The sequence below is a fragment of the Leptosomus discolor genome, chromosome 1, assembly GCF_034619465.1.
Source record: "Leptosomus discolor isolate bLepDis1 chromosome 1, bLepDis1.hap2, whole genome shotgun sequence".
Classification (NCBI taxonomy): domain Eukaryota; kingdom Metazoa; phylum Chordata; class Aves; order Leptosomiformes; family Leptosomidae; genus Leptosomus; species Leptosomus discolor.
The window spans coordinates 181526287-181541755 of NC_141391.1; the positions used below are offsets into that span (position 1 = coordinate 181526287).

General features: G+C 39.7%; 2 protein-coding genes across 2 annotated transcripts in view; both read right to left on the minus strand.

Annotated features, from left to right (window-relative positions):
- Positions 1 to 707: 707 nt before the first annotated feature.
- Positions 708 to 10948, minus strand: LOC104345599 (adipocyte plasma membrane-associated protein-like). Its single transcript, XM_086461985.1, has 9 exons — positions 10854 to 10948; positions 9921 to 10010; positions 9244 to 9365; positions 5817 to 5915; positions 4425 to 4574; positions 3873 to 3985; positions 2555 to 2715; positions 1688 to 1883; positions 708 to 905 (listed from the first exon to the last, which is right to left on the minus strand). Exons 1-9 carry the CDS (start codon positions 10946 to 10948, stop codon positions 708 to 710), a joined length of 1224 nt encoding a protein of 407 aa, XP_086318111.1.
- Positions 10949 to 14245: 3297 nt separating this feature from the next.
- RASSF3 (Ras association domain family member 3) overlaps positions 14246 to 15469 on the minus strand; it is a 53109-nt gene continuing 51885 nt past the window's right edge. The window contains exons 4-5 of the mRNA XM_086472207.1: positions 14763 to 14878; positions 14246 to 14395 (exon numbers count right to left, since the gene is read on the minus strand). Coding sequence (XP_086328333.1) covers positions 14246 to 14395; positions 14763 to 14878 — 266 coding nt within the window. The remainder of the gene's footprint in view (positions 14396 to 14762; positions 14879 to 15469) is intronic.

A 15469-nucleotide genomic window follows, 5' to 3' on the forward strand; every position in this document is an offset into this window, starting at 1 on the left:
CGAGCTGTGTCACGCTCCTAAAGACTGACTTGCTAATTTATAAGCCTGTTCTCTGCTTACTGCCCTGCTACCTAACAATGGCCACTAGTGAACATCTATGTGGTCACAGGGAACCTTTTGTACAGCATCCACCAAGACAGCACGTGACTGCTTTGCACCAGGAAGAAACACTGAGGTGAGAGAAAAAATTTAAACACAAGCTGTACTTGACTTGTATTTCCTTGGAAACTGATGTTAAACTTTTCCATCTATTCAACTACAAAAGAGACAATGGAGGAACTGCTGTTCACAATGAAAAGCAGTAGGTTCTGCCTCTGGGAAAGAGGAAGAATAAAATCCTACATAAGGCTTTTTCCAAAATGGGAACTGTGAGCAACAGTAAGATACATGCTACTTACTCACCTCAATCCTAAGGGCTGAACTCCTTGGATGATTCTGTGCAATTGTTTAAAAATATACACAACTATTTTCTGAACTACAGAGCAGGGTGATTTGGTACCTTTAACCTATTTAAGTCTGAGGCTTTCCCAAGCTCTCAGACAAGTATTTCTGCATTGTATCTTCATTTCTGTTTGACCATGGGGTCTGTTTCATTTCTCCTTCAGTAATGTAGCAGTCTTCCATTAACTAGGGAGAAATACTCAAGGGCTGCCTGAAACAACGCTATCTTTCTTTTGATGCTCCAGCTTATGAACACTATATAAAGTTTACTGCAGCACCACAAGAAAAGGCAGCTCTGTATTCCCTAGATACACCTTCCCCTTGTGCTCAAAGACATCACTGACAGCCCAAGTGACACTACCATCAGGGTCATGGAAGCTTGCCACAATGTCTCCTTTGTCGTTAATTTCTAAGAACAAGCCATGCTTGTGAAGAAAAATGCTGTAGAATGATAAAGGAGTCACCTGTTTTAGAAGAAAAAAAAAAAATACACAATGTTAACATTCAAAGGGTGGGGGAAATTCCATGACTAGAAAGAAAAGGCAATGCTGATATATGGTGTTCCAGATGTTGCTGCAGTCACTCAGCTGTCACTTAATCTTTTGATAATATCTACTGGCCTGTGTCTGTAGCTGCTCACTAATGCTAAAGTACAGCCAGTGCCTGCCTGCTCAAGAAGGTGTGGAAGTTTTCAGCTTTATTCCACCTGCCAAAAGCCACCCATTTTCTAAGAACAGGAGTAAGAGGAACACAACTGAATCACCCACTTCAGTGTTCTTCCTGTACAAGTTCTAGGGAAAAGGCAGGACCGTTCCTAGAAAAAGTAGCATGGTTCATCATAACCTGCTCCGTGACTCTTGCTGGGCAAGAACTGATGTTGCAGAGTTTGATTCCTATAGCAAAATCCTCATATTTTCTGTCAAGGGTTCTTCACCTGCCCTGATGATATCTTGTTGCTATAAAGAGTAGGCTGAGAGCTTGCAACTCTGGACTGCTTCTGTCAATACTGGTTTTTCTGCTTTATGTATGGGGTCTTGGTATTACCACAACAGTAAACCAGCTGTGCTTTAATATGTAAAGAAAGCAATCATTTAATGCCCCAGAAAAATCAAAGTATGTTTTGGTATGCTGGTAAGGATAAAGCAGTCTCTTGCCTTTCCTAATGAAGAATAACAAGTTCTTTCACACTTAAAAAATTAACATTGTCGTGTCACTAATAGTTAATAAAACACTGTGTCAAAGTTACCTTTGCAATAAATCTCTTCAGGAATGGATATGGTCCTACAGCATCCAGAAAAGGAGAAAAGAAACTAGGGAAGCGAGTAGTTGATATTCCAACTCTGTATAAGCCTGTGTTTGACAATCTGATGTTGTCTGGATACCCAGGCAGGTTGTCCACAAAAACTTCTTTTTTTCCTGCATTAGCTCCACTCACCCAATAGCTGCAAAAAGGGAATTTTGTCTATGAGTTACAGTGGCTGCATAACAGCGTGGAAGTTTCATCATTTTGATACATGCAAGGAATTTTCCAAAATAGAGAAAAGGACTCTGCAGAAAGCAGTGAATGCAAAGAGAGGGGCTCAGCTTGAGTAACGATGCTTGGTCAAAAGCTCATCTTTCTTTATACATGTAGCATAAGCAGTAGCCCCCTGGTTCTATTTGAAAAACTTATTGATAGAAAATGTGCCTGTTAAATGAAAACCAGTATTAAATTTAGCTTTAGACCTTTAATGAAATAGAAAACTGTTAAAATACTGTCTCCCTTTAAAATGGGGGAAAAGAGGGTTATCTGATCATCATACTCATGCAGTGACTCTTGTGCTCTGGCCTGTTGTAATAATGGAGTCATCAGGATAATTGTAATCCAGTCTGAGGGAGTTAAGGCCCAATATACCAGTTAATTTGGCAGTGGGAAGAGTAACTCAATCTCTACCTAGAATTAACTAAAACCTGTGACTCTTGCAATAAAAAAAAAAGTAATTTAGACTAAGTTTCCAATAGCAACCCTGTTAACTGCACATCTTCAGTTTACATTTTTAGCAAAGTAAGGAAAAACAGAGAAGCAAGACCACGAAAATCATGTCTTCAAATGGTTTAAACACGTTTAACATACCGTGTGATTCTACATATGCTGGTTTCTGCTATTAATATGTAATCTTCAGAGGGAGACAGTGCAATCCCATTTGCCATGTACAAGCCACTGAGCACCGTTCTTCCCGTTCTTGTCACAGGGTCGTAGGCCAAGAGGCGGCCAAGATGGTTTGTTTCGATTACCTTGATCAACACACGTAATGAAAAGCTTAGGCTATCAAAATGCCTGGTTTCAATTAGAACAGAAAATATTCAGAAGCTGTATTAACATCAATTAGATAAAAGCAGACTTTACAGAATGGCAGATGGCATCTTCATAAAACCAATAAGATCGCCCCACTGAAGGAGCAAAGGATTCTGTTTGTGTCACTTCCCAGGCTGGTCACAGCACTCTTGCAAAACCAGAGGAATGTGGGAGTTGTTACAAAGCCCAGAGTTCAAAATCCATTATTCTGCAATTCCCGCTTGAGTAAAATATGGAGGCCTCTCAGGCTTCTGTGAACACTTACTTACAACTTCTTCGAATCAAACTGGAAAGCATTCATGAGTGTTTTGCTAACGCAGGTAAAGAGCTGACATTTTACTTGTGATATGAAATAATTTGAGTAAGTTTCTTCTGCTAAAAATCTGCAGGGCAGCTTTGAATTATATACACATAAGCCCTGTGAAGAGGAATCTCCTTTATGTTTGTCATTTATTCTGGGAACCCCTTGTCAAGTTCAAAATACTAAATGGCAAAGATGATGTCCTACCAAACAGTAACTCTGATCGCTTTAAGAAACAGCTAGCGACACATTAGAGATTTCAACTATTCTTTTTTTTTTCTTTAGTAACTTGGATTCCCACCCCTTAAATGAAATGTATTTCCCTTCATGTGATTTTTCTCCTTGCTTAATTTTATCCTCAGTTCTGGTACCAAAGATAAGACTCAGTGTAAACTTTCTGTCTGTGACCTCACTGAATCTCAGCTTTACAGTTTGTTCTAGATAAAGTTTTACTCAAAGGCTATGACCTCACAGAAGAGATACCTTCAAGTACACCAGCAGTTTGCCACCTTGCATGTACTGCAGCATAAGCTCTTGCTTGCAGACAGATACCAGAGGGAAACTAACATGCGGTAAAAGTCCAGCCTGTATGGCCCTTTGGGTAGTCACACCCGGAGGTTTTTGCAGAAAAGCAGAAGCAGAATAGCACAGCCCATCCTCTGCCTCAGGGCTCCAGCAGCTGCATTCACTGCGTGCTTGGCTAAAACACACAAGCACAATCACAGGGTGCTCCCAGCACAAAAATTAACGCTTAAGCTGCCTGAACAAATGGCTATAAAGGTTACCTCATCTCACCTCATATTTGTGATGTCGTCTTTCCCACTTGCTACTTGAATCCGTAAAATAAATCAAATTTTTCGTTGATATTTCTAATCCATTGAGGAATTTGAAAGGCAGCCCATCTACACCTAGTTAATAAAAATGACTACTGATTAAAGTACAAAACCACCAAGTGTTCAAAATTATTCAGATCCACACAAGCTTAAGATTTCAGACATTGCAATGCCAAACTTCACAGGTAATGCTATCCTTAATTTGTGCCAAGCTAAAGTCCAAGCTCAAGTCCAAGCTCCAAATTACTTTCATTTGCAGGGAGATATGTTCATGTTGCAGCTCACCATAACACATACCAAACCAAAAGCCTCTCACAAATGTAATTGCTTTTGTTTTCCTCTGTTTTTTAAACAATCTTAAAAATATAAGGGCAATGGGCTTTCAATCACTCCTAGTCCCCACACTCACTACCACTGATCCCAGGTGGTTAAAGTGCCTTGATCTTCCAATGTGTGTATAAGCATGAGGACCAAACCCAAGATCAATCTACTTTCCCACTAACTGTAGCATCACCTTTGTCACTTGATAGCAGGAGGGTTTTCTCTCCTGTCCTTGGATTGACTTTGTATAGGCCTAAGTAAGAATCCACCACAATCAAGTTACCGTCCCGATGCATTCGGACTCCGTGGGGCCGGCCACATACTGGTTCATAGTCTGGAGTGCCTGAGATACAAATACGAGGATGTATAAGACTGTGAGGTTGACAAAATGAAGATCCTGAATTGCAAAGGCTGAAAAGCACTAAACTATCGTCCTTAAATAAACCAGATCCTTAAAAGCTTCCTTAAACTGTCTCTAAAAGTAACTTGTTTAAGTTGCAGTGTGTCTGTCACACAAAGTGATAGTATAACATCAATCTAGTCATCTCTGTTCCTTATTACTTAAGAAAAAGTTTTCTCCCAACCTTCAGAGAAATTCAGCTCTACTCTGTTTTCCCAGGCAACCTTAAAGATGACTGAAGAACCGGTAGGATTATTAAATCAGTAAAACAAAATGGATTAGCTGCTCCTTATTTTATATCCCCAAGAAAAAGATGGGAGAAAACAGTCCTTAGGAAAAAATTTAACTAACTACTTCCCTTCAGCTGAGGGGCCCCAAGTTCCACAGGTCACATGACAGTCCTATAAATAATCCTCAGGTAAAACTACAAAAACCAGATCTACCATGTTTAGAATAATCCTCAGGTAAAACTACAAAAACCAGATCTACCATGTTTAGTATTTTTATAGTGAGTAATTTTCCAGAGAGCAATGAAAGCACTAAAGCTTGAGGCCCTACAGTTTTGTGACCTAATGCCCTCTGCTCCAAAATACATATTTTCCCCCAGTACACCGGTAAGCCAGCTGTCACATGTTTAGAAAACAGCCTAAAGCTAATCGGGTATTTTAATGGCCTTTCAGGCCTGCTCGATTCAGCAAAAAGGAACAGGATAAAAACGTAAACATTTCAGTGTTTGTCTTCCTCATTTACAAGTAAGGAAAGAAGATGCACTTGCAGTCCCATGATGGTACCAGGACACGCTATTCTGAGTCTCCGATTCCTCTGTAAGATTTGGACTGTTTCTAATCTTGAGGCAGGTAAATAATTGGATAAATCTCGTCTTTGGACCACCCTCAAAAAGCTTTGTATAGAAGGACTTCTATAAAATGTTGTTCTTTATTTAAATGGCAACCCACGGCAAGCTAGTCTCAAGGGCCTACCGAAGTGTGCCATTATGCCTTAAGCCTGCCTACGTTAGGAGAAACTACATGACAGCAGTACGCTTCTCTTACAAGAAAAGAATATAAGAAAGAAGATAAGAGTCAGAAAACATTCACAGTAGCTAAAATAGCACCTCAGTTTCTCATTCACTGGCATTTATATGAACAAGTTTGTTGTCATTTTCACATCAAAATGGTTGCTCACCACATTCAGGCACATCCTGCCCCATCTGAGTAATGAAATGCAGCTGGTCACCACTGATCATCCACAGTTTCCCATCCACAGTACCAGTGTAGAGATTGCCTTAAAATAAGTATATTAGAAGACTGTTTAAAAAGGATCAAGGCAAATAAAACTTACTATAAAAGAAGGACATTCCTCTTGTGAGCCCTTCTTTCTTACTCCTAATTTATCTATTCTATGCACACACAGAGCAATAAAACAGACAAGGAAACCATACAGCTTACTTTAAATACATTTTTATAAAGCAGAAGGAGCAATAATAAATTGGAGATGAGAAAAATATGAATTGTTCATACATTTCTTTTAAATAAACATCATACATTAAAAGCTGTCTTAAGACTCCTCTGGATTAGCAGCAAACAAAGTGTCAATGATGGGACTAAAGATTCATAGGGATGTTCTCATACTGTCAAGTGAAAGTGTTATCAGTTCCACCACGTCAACAGCCAGCCAAGATGTTCAGTAGAGAAAGGAAAGCATTACAATGACTGACCCAAAACAAGAAAATAACCCTTCTCCTAGAACATTAAAATCCGAAACCAAAAAAAAAAAACCAACCCACACCTGTTTTTAAGCTGCGATGTTTTGCTTTGGTTTTCAACCACTGGAGTAATACCAACAATGTGTAAGTTTGCATTAAAGGACTAAGCACTTTGTTTGCCGGATACGTGCTTTCTCCTCTGCTTTTAAATTGTTTCAACTGACAAGGCAAAAACCTCACAGGAATTCTTCAAAACTTTTGACATTGTATTTTAACTCCAAAAACTCCTGTGTAGAGTATCAAAGGAAAACCACTAGTAAGCCCCACCTTTGACAAATAGCATCCTCCTGCCTTTTGACTAGCCCAGGCTCTGAAAGGGTAGAGTGCACATGACCAGTCCTAGACTTACTGCTCAAGGGAAGTTGAAGTTCAACTTGCAACAAAATTTGTTCAACGAAACACACTTGTAGTGTAAAGTCTGGAAACAGTCCTCTGATTTGTCTTTTATTTACATAGACTGAGCTCAAGTAGACATTATTTTCTTTCCCTGTGACCTGCATTTTCACCCTTGCCTTATTTATGTTTAAAGATGTGCACTCAACTTGGTGACAGGTGTTAAAAGATACTCCATAAAAGTTATGCTACCTTTCTGTGCCGGTATTACTAAAAACCCACAGATTGTGACTTTGTCTAATGACCACTTGCACCAGAGCAGATAAACAGATAGCAAAATGTCTAGCATCTGCTCACTCACATCTATGGAAAAATGTTATGAGCAAATAGGACGGATTCTCAAAGTATCAGCTGTCAGATCCAGATTAAAAGAATTGCCCAGGATTACTGGCACACAGAAAGCACCTGTTTATCCAAAGGGAGAACCTCGGAGCCACTGTTCAAGACAACAACTTTGCCTGGGAAAAAAGAGCCTGAACTTAGCTGTCACAAAATATACCAGCATTCTAACGCCTCCCGAGGCATGTAGGAAACAGCTGAAATTTCTGATCACATACCAGGTTCTGTATTTAAAGAGAGAAACCTTAGACTTGTGATGCTATTTGCTATCACGCTATGCAGTAGGCTATGATGCTACATTTAGATTTCTGCAGCTAGTGCAAGTGGGTTTTGCACCAGACTTCTCTCATGGGTATTTGTAGCAAAGTGAAGGCAAAACAGAACTACTCTAATTACCCGTAATACCCTGTCTTATTCATATGGAAAACAGCATTTATCTAAATCGCAAGATCACCACAACACTTACTACAACCTTGGTCATACTGTATGATTTCAATTGACTGAATCCGGTCTCCTAAAACATCCTTAAATTCAGGGAAGATCCATGGTAGAATTAGCACACAAGAAAAAGAGCACCAAACCAGCACTTTATACAGCATCACAAAAGAGGTTAGATTTGCAACACAGAGCATTTGCAGGATTAGTCCTCGTATTTAAAATATACTCTGCAAAACTCCAGTTGTGAAGGCTACCCTTTCTGAAAGTTGTAGAGGAAGAGGTGGAGAACAAAAAGTGCAATAAAAGGACAATTTAAAATAGCACCTTTGAGGACAGCAGGAAGGAAACAGCTTTGAGAAGACGTTTGCTAGGAATGAGTATCTCCTTGCAAAGTGCTGAGCAAGGTCCCTTCCAGGCCTATGCTGCTACGACTGAAAATGCTTCTAGTTTCAGCTTGCACAACGGTAAATGAGAGGGTCACAGATGATCACCTCTCACCTCTCCAGCACACAACACAAGATGGTATCTTTCAGATAAACGTGTCCTGGGCTATTCAGTATTTCCTTGAAAAATACCACAGAACTAGCACCAGCAGTAAGGGAGGTGTCTGAACTGCCCGGCTCAAACTGCTCTATGCTAGGAGTTGCCTGTGGCTCTGCGCTGGCTGCTGCAGGGATCCATTTTATCCACTTACACATCAAGAGAAAAATAATTCCTCCAGAACAGGGAAGTCCCGAGTCCATAGCACTAAACCTGGACCCTGAAAAGAAGATCGCTGTGTCTCACCTCTACTTGGCTTGAACTTACATCACAGTCCCTACTTCGGTCACTGGGTAAGGGAGTTGTTGGAAAGATGCAAAATGTGCTACTTGACACCGCTTCAGCCCTCTGCTTCCCACCATCCGTAAGGCTCCTGCACCTACCGTTTTGCCACCCCACAGCTGCCAGACAACCAAGATGAATTACGTGGATAGGTTAAGAGGAGGATTTACATTACAGGGAAAAGTTCTTTTATATTCCAAGCTGCTCTAAAAACATGTTTTTGAGAACTATTCAAATTTTAAAACAACTTCATTTCCCTTCCTTCTTTAGCTTGTGTTCAGTAACAGCTTTTGAAATAAGAGCATGCTGAACTCAGTGACTGAGCTCAAGCAGCAAATTAATACTGCTTTTGGAGACATGAAACAAAAAACCAAACAAACCAAGGCAAGCTTATCACTACTTCTGTGTGAGAAGCCCAAGGTTGGACTCACATTTGAAAGAATTCCCACAAAAATCTTTTAACTGTTTTTGCATGTTACTTTTAAAAAATATGCCATTTTATACCTTTTTAGAATTATATCAATGGGACTTCTCTATGACACCGATTTGTGGGTCTACATTTTTTAATATTGCAGTAGAACATTTGCTGTGTCCTTGGGAGCAGCAGATAAAATCTGGAATATTTCCAGGGAAACATTTACAAATGTGAAGACAGGGAAGAACATACAATTATCTTAATAATTTTGGAGCAACCATTTAGCAAACATTCCTATTTTTCTTTCTTTCAATTTAATTCTTAAGTCTTGGATTTAACTTGTTAAGTCTTCTCTTCTAACAACTTGACCAAGCAGATGTATCAGATGTATAACGTGTGGCAGATGTATAACTTTACCCATTTGGGAGTTATCTACTTGCCTTCATCATCAACAGTAAAAGACTCGGGACCTTTCAGTTGTCCTGTGAAGATTCTTTGTCCATGTTGAAGCTTTTTATTCACTTGCAATGATCCAACTAAGGCAGGAGGTGGCTTTTCAAAACTGCACCAAATGAATTATAAGTAAGGTGTAAGAAACAAGACAACGCTGGACTGTAAAATTATTTGAAGGGAAAGTAAGAGGACTTTCTTCCAGAGATACTAGTAACAAGGTATTCTCTTTTTTTAAATAATTTGTTAAAACTATTAGTATTTGTTAAATGATTAGTTCAAACTAAATTAACAATCCTGGGGAGCTTGCAGGCCCAGGCTAAAAAGAATACAGACTTCTTAGATTTATTTTTTTTTTTTCCTGAAGTAAATACAAACACAAAATTGCCATCATCCTAGAGAGTTTTATTCCCTGTCATTAGTCTGAGATCTGCTAACAATCTCTCTACATGCATATATGAATACTGCACTGGTCAGCATTGTTTTGCTTGAAATTCACATTCTATTTTCCAGTTTCATATGAGAAACACAATTTCTCCTGCATATGAACTTAAGTAGCATGCTTTATATACTCCTGCAGGATGAAAAGTATAGGAGAAGTTGTGAAAGCACAGGTGTTTCCCAACAAACACAAGTATGCTATTGAACTTTAAGCAGAGGAACATACATGAATGGTTCTGGATCAATGGGAGATGGTAAAAAGTAAATGCTCACAAAAGTCACCAGGACTGCAGCTGGAAACCCCCACATTGGGAACCTGTGAGGAAAAGAAAACAATTACATAGTCATGCATATACAGGAAGAAAGCAGGAGAGAAGTAAGAAAGGTCATTTTTTTTTTTTTCAAAAGTTAAAACAATTCAGTGCTAAAAATTAAGACTGAAGGAAGATAAAGCAGACTGCAACAACCTGTCAATTCCCTGCCATGGAGAGAAGTGACCCGGCAGTGATCCAGCCCCTGAACCAGCCAAAAACCGTAAGGTTTCTTTGGCAGAGTTATATTTCTAGTAGTACATAACCACTGCAGGCAGAGACACAAGCCCAGGTACTTGCGTGGCAAGTAACTTTAATCAAACTCTGGTATCTTTAAGGCCTTTTACCAAACTTACCCCAGTTGAGTATTGGAATATTTGGTATTAACAGGTTTTGCCAAGTGCATACATAGTCATAACGTGGTTGTTGCACACATGAAGCCATGAAGTCTGACCTGAATCAGCCTTCACAGAACTGGTCAAAATGTTATAATCTTCCTCTGCTGCAGGGCCGCAGTGCTCAGGGCAGGGCAACAGAGACACCAAAGTGAAAAGTAGCTCCATTCTACTAATTCAATTAGGGAGAATTAAATCATTTTTAAGAAACACAAGTAAACAGAAAATTAAACACACGCATTTCCAGAGAAAATCGCTAAAAAGCCTCTAAAGGGCGAAAAGCGTTTCCTGAGGATGGAGGACCTGGGTATCACCTCCAGTTTGGGATTCGCTGTACTCGCCTCGTGTTTCCGCAAGTTTTTTTTATAGGAATAAACCACTCGCCCGTGGGCTTTCCCACCCAACTGCGGTGGGACATCACCCACTGCGAGCCCGCCGCTCCGCCCCCCCTACGGCGGAGTCGGCTCCGTGAGGGGAAGCGGAAAGCCCCGCTCCCGCCATCGTGAGGCAAAACAGGGCGACCTCGCTACCCTCGGGTCTCTCCGCATCGCGCATCGCCCACCGCTCCCGCCTGGGGGAAGACCTCCCTCCCACAGAACCCAGCGCTTACATGGCGTCTCGGCGGGCGGTCCCTGCCTCGGAGGACGGCTCGGGGGCCGCCGAGCCGTCCTCCGAGGCGGGGACCGCCCGCCCTTCCTCAGGGAGGCGGGAACTGCTCCCCCTCAGCGCCGCCCGGGCGCGAAACGGGAGCGGCGCCTCCTCCAGTTGGGCCGAGTAGGAGGTAAATGTGGGAAAGAAAAGGTAAATTTCGAGGTGTGGGTATTTTTTCTTGTTATATTTGATAAAATCGATTGTTTTCGGTTTTCCGTATTATTCTTCGCCAAAAATTAGGAGACAAGACACGTGTACAAGTATGCCCGGGACGCTGAAATGTCTCTGTTGGTCCAGGCAAACCTTAATTTAAGCTGCCTCTCCCCACACGATTTATTGCTACAAGGAAGTCTCGATTCGGCCTCAACAGGATCGCAACACGAGCTTCAGGTAACAGAAAAAAATAAACACACACCACATAACCAAGTATTGCCAACTTCAACTTTAATAATGGAACCATCACTTTTTTTTTTTTGCCATTTCAGTAATAACTTTAAGGGGAATAAAAACTTCCCTACAAAAATAAAACTAAGCTTGTCAAAATTATAAATAGTTTAAATGTTTGTTTTTAAAAGACATACATTTTATTGTTTCCCTGCATTTCCCCCCGCCCCCCCCGGTCCATATCATTTACTCATTCTGGTACCATCATATAATGAAATGAAAACAGTTTTGCGACAAAATGTTTGACAGTTCAATTTGATGTTAAAATTAAAAAAAAAAAAAAAAAAAAGACTAGGCATGACCATTTCTTTAAATTAAAGCTGTTGTAATTGCCAGTGTGTAAAAAAAAAAAAAGGAAAAAATTAACCCCACAAACGACATATTACAATAATTAACCATGGACTAAGACAAAATTAAAATATAAGTTTATTTTGGTCCCCCACCCACCCCCCTTCACCCCAAATCAAGACTCATAGTGCACACAACACTGATTGAGGTTTTTGGCTAAAGTAAATGCAGATCCACCTACTTAAAAGACTGACAGTTTAGTTCAAGTAAAAACAAAATTCACATATTTTTATACTCCATTTTTAAACTCAAACAGTGTTTAAATTCGACCAACAAATGGTTCAATATTGACAGCGATTATGTAATGATTACATAGTTATGGGCAGATACATAAATTAAGTAGATGTTAACAGAATACCCACCAACATGCTGCTGCATTCATAGAAAAACAAATTGTAACAAAACATAAAAGCATTCCCTGAACCATTATAAAGTGTCTCACTTGAGGATAATGTCACTAACTCGCACATGCACTACAATGTTACATGTGAAATTAACAAAACAAACAAGATATGCCTTATATATACTTTATAGTTAGTCCTACTCTTAAATTTCTCTTTACACTTTAAAACATTATGATTGTCTCATTAAGTTTGCAAATTCCTTTTACCAAAAAAAAAAAAAAAAACAACCAACTGTGAAAGTCTTACTAAGGAAAGGAAACAAAGGCACAAATATATCAAATTAAGGGGAAGAACAGAAGCGTCTTGGAGTTTCACATAGTATCCATTAGATGTCACCAAAGTTTTAACAATTCCTTGGGAATTTAAAACGAACACCTTAAGAGTGGAGGGGAAAAAAACCCCACAACTTCTGCTGCTCTGAAATCGTTATCACTCCCCCACCCTCCCCCCAATACACAACTCATTTCCTCTCTGGCATGACAATGACTAAAGTATCAGTTACTCAAATCTGCCTCATGCTTCTATTGCACACCCACTTCTTTGGTTTCTTTTGAACATGCTTTTTTAGATAAATAACTCTGAAAGAACAACAATTATATTTACAGTAAAGTAAAAAGTTTTCTTGCTACATTTTTCATACTTTTAAATCAAGTAAATCAGCAGTCTGCAGAATTTGGTAATCAGTTTTTCAATTAAGAATTCAAAAACCGTAAGGAAGAAAACCTTCTGAATTACTAAAATGATGAATTACTTACTAAGCTCAGTCACCAACACAGCCAATAAATGTTAATTTTCTGCTGAGCTGGAAACTTGCATAAGAAATTCTACTTTCTTTGCCTGACTGAGCCTTTAACAAAGAAGCAGAGGAAGCTATTTTTGTCTTTCAGATATGATAATTCAAAATTATCTGGCCTAAAAATGGATTGCTCAGCCAGAGGAAAGATCTGACTTACAGTAAAGTCCAAATGCATCTGTAGTTAATAGCTTATGTCTAAACACTCGCTAGATGGGTATTTCTCACAGAGTTATGAGACATTGACCACTTCTCAGAATTCAAGTAAGCAGCCACCTTTTAGCTTTGCTGCACTTTTCAAACCCCCATTACACATTTGTGGAACCAGTTTCTCCAATAACGACTTGTATGTGCAGCTCCATTTCCATTCTTACTTAGCTTTTGCCTCTCATTCCTTCCCATTATTTCTATCATCTTTATTTCTTTTCCAGTGTGGATTTATGCAGTTAAAAAACCATAAAACTTACTCACAATACTATAACATCCTAAAACTTTAATCTTGTAGAATTAGTATTTTAACTTTCCTCTGTATAAATACTATTCCCATTTAAAACCAGTCCTCCTCTGTCGGCTGTTAAAAGAGTTCTCCTCCCTCAACTCTTACCTTCTTTCCAACTTTCTCTTTACCTTCTCCAGAAAGACCACGTTAAAGCCTTCCACAAATTTCACAGAACAAACCACAAGATCTCATATGCCTTCCATCTATAACAGTTCTCTCACAAATTATACAGTAACTATTTGAAAACAGAAAGGTAGTGCAAATCAATTTCATCTCAACGATAGTGCTCCAACTAATTCTTGTCCAGACAGTTTTATTCATTTTTTAACCCATCAATTTGCACATCCTTACTTGTAAAGCTACCATTAAAGCAAAGAAGAAAAAAAATAAAATCTTATTTCATAGCATCCTAGAAAATTGATTACAGTTTCACAGCTTGCACCAAGGTAACTTGGAAAACTCTCTAGGCACACGGAGGGTTGCAAACTGATGTACAAACATGCGGAATCCCTTACTTGTGGGTGCAAGATGCTAAGTGACCTGGCTTACGGAACTAAGTCTATAGCAAAATTCAGGTACCCTGGCATCACAAAACGGTCTTCTGAATAAAGAAAACTACTCTCTGCTGCTCTTGGTACGTTGGGTTTGGCATGCTATGTTGACACTTGGTAGCGTGCATTTTTCCTGAGTGTCCTTTGGCCCCCTTTTAACCAGGTTTCCACACCCCACCAAGGGCTTCTTCAAGTTTGTCTCTGTAAGCTGCGTAACGCTTCTTTAAGATTTGCAGTTGCTCGTTTTCCTCTTTGTCCAGTATACGCAAGAAGTTTTGCAGTTCAGGAATACTGAAAGCTTCCCACTGGAAAGAGGAAAAGAGAAAAGAACAAATGAGATGAACAGAAAATACACAACTAGTTTATACATAGACAGTATTTTTAAACAAAACCTCAGACACTCAATTTCAAACTCAAAACAGCACCGGGCACCCTCCTTGCTAATCTTAGGGAGCTGAAGACATTTTACTCTTTTAAACTGCTTTTTGTTCTGCAGCTAACAACGGGTCAGCCTAACCACAAATGAAATGTTTACAAGAGGCACGAAGTAAGTGTAACAAGAAAAAAGAATCTGCTTCCAAAAAATGGATGGTCTTGTCAGCACAGATCAAAGAGGAGCCCACCATCCCTGAATTTAAACACACACACAAAACCAGCAGGAGTGTAACATACCATGACTTCTCCAGTTTCATGCTCACGTAGAACAAAACTGAGCATTTCTGTTCTGGGGCCTGCCACCAAACGCAGGTAGAGGGGATGTTCTCGGTCTGACAGCTTGCATGTATAAACTGCAGGAGAAGAAAATCACGGTAATTATCATCTTTACTAATGATGTTTCAAATGCTTTGAATGATTAACGCTAGCTAAGGTTAGAAAATTTCAGAGATGTGCATGTGTAGCCACAAAATTACACATTCTACATACTGTCTAGGTATTAGTCTACATACTGGTTTTGAGCACATGAGTTTTAGGGCAGGAGCTGAGCATTGATGGATGGTAACAGTGCAACACTGCATTCACGTAGGAATGAAATGGCCTCTAGTCATCACACTACACCATCCGAATACATGCAGGGGAAAAGAAAAGAGTACAACACAGATCTGTTGCTATAACTAAGCATTTAAGACATCACGGCTGTGGTATCACCGTTCTGATACCTTTTCCACTTAATTTCATACACAAAGTCTAAAAGACAACTCCGCCTGCCTGACATGGTTGGTGTGACTGACAGCCAGAAACATCTGAACTCCTGAAACTGCTCTCATGAAGAAGAAACTGCTTTCCATGGAAGAAGGCGGATTCTAAGTGCAAGAACACAACGTTGGCAAAAGACTCGTCACTAAAAATACCGTCTGCATCTCCTGGCCTTTTCAAACACA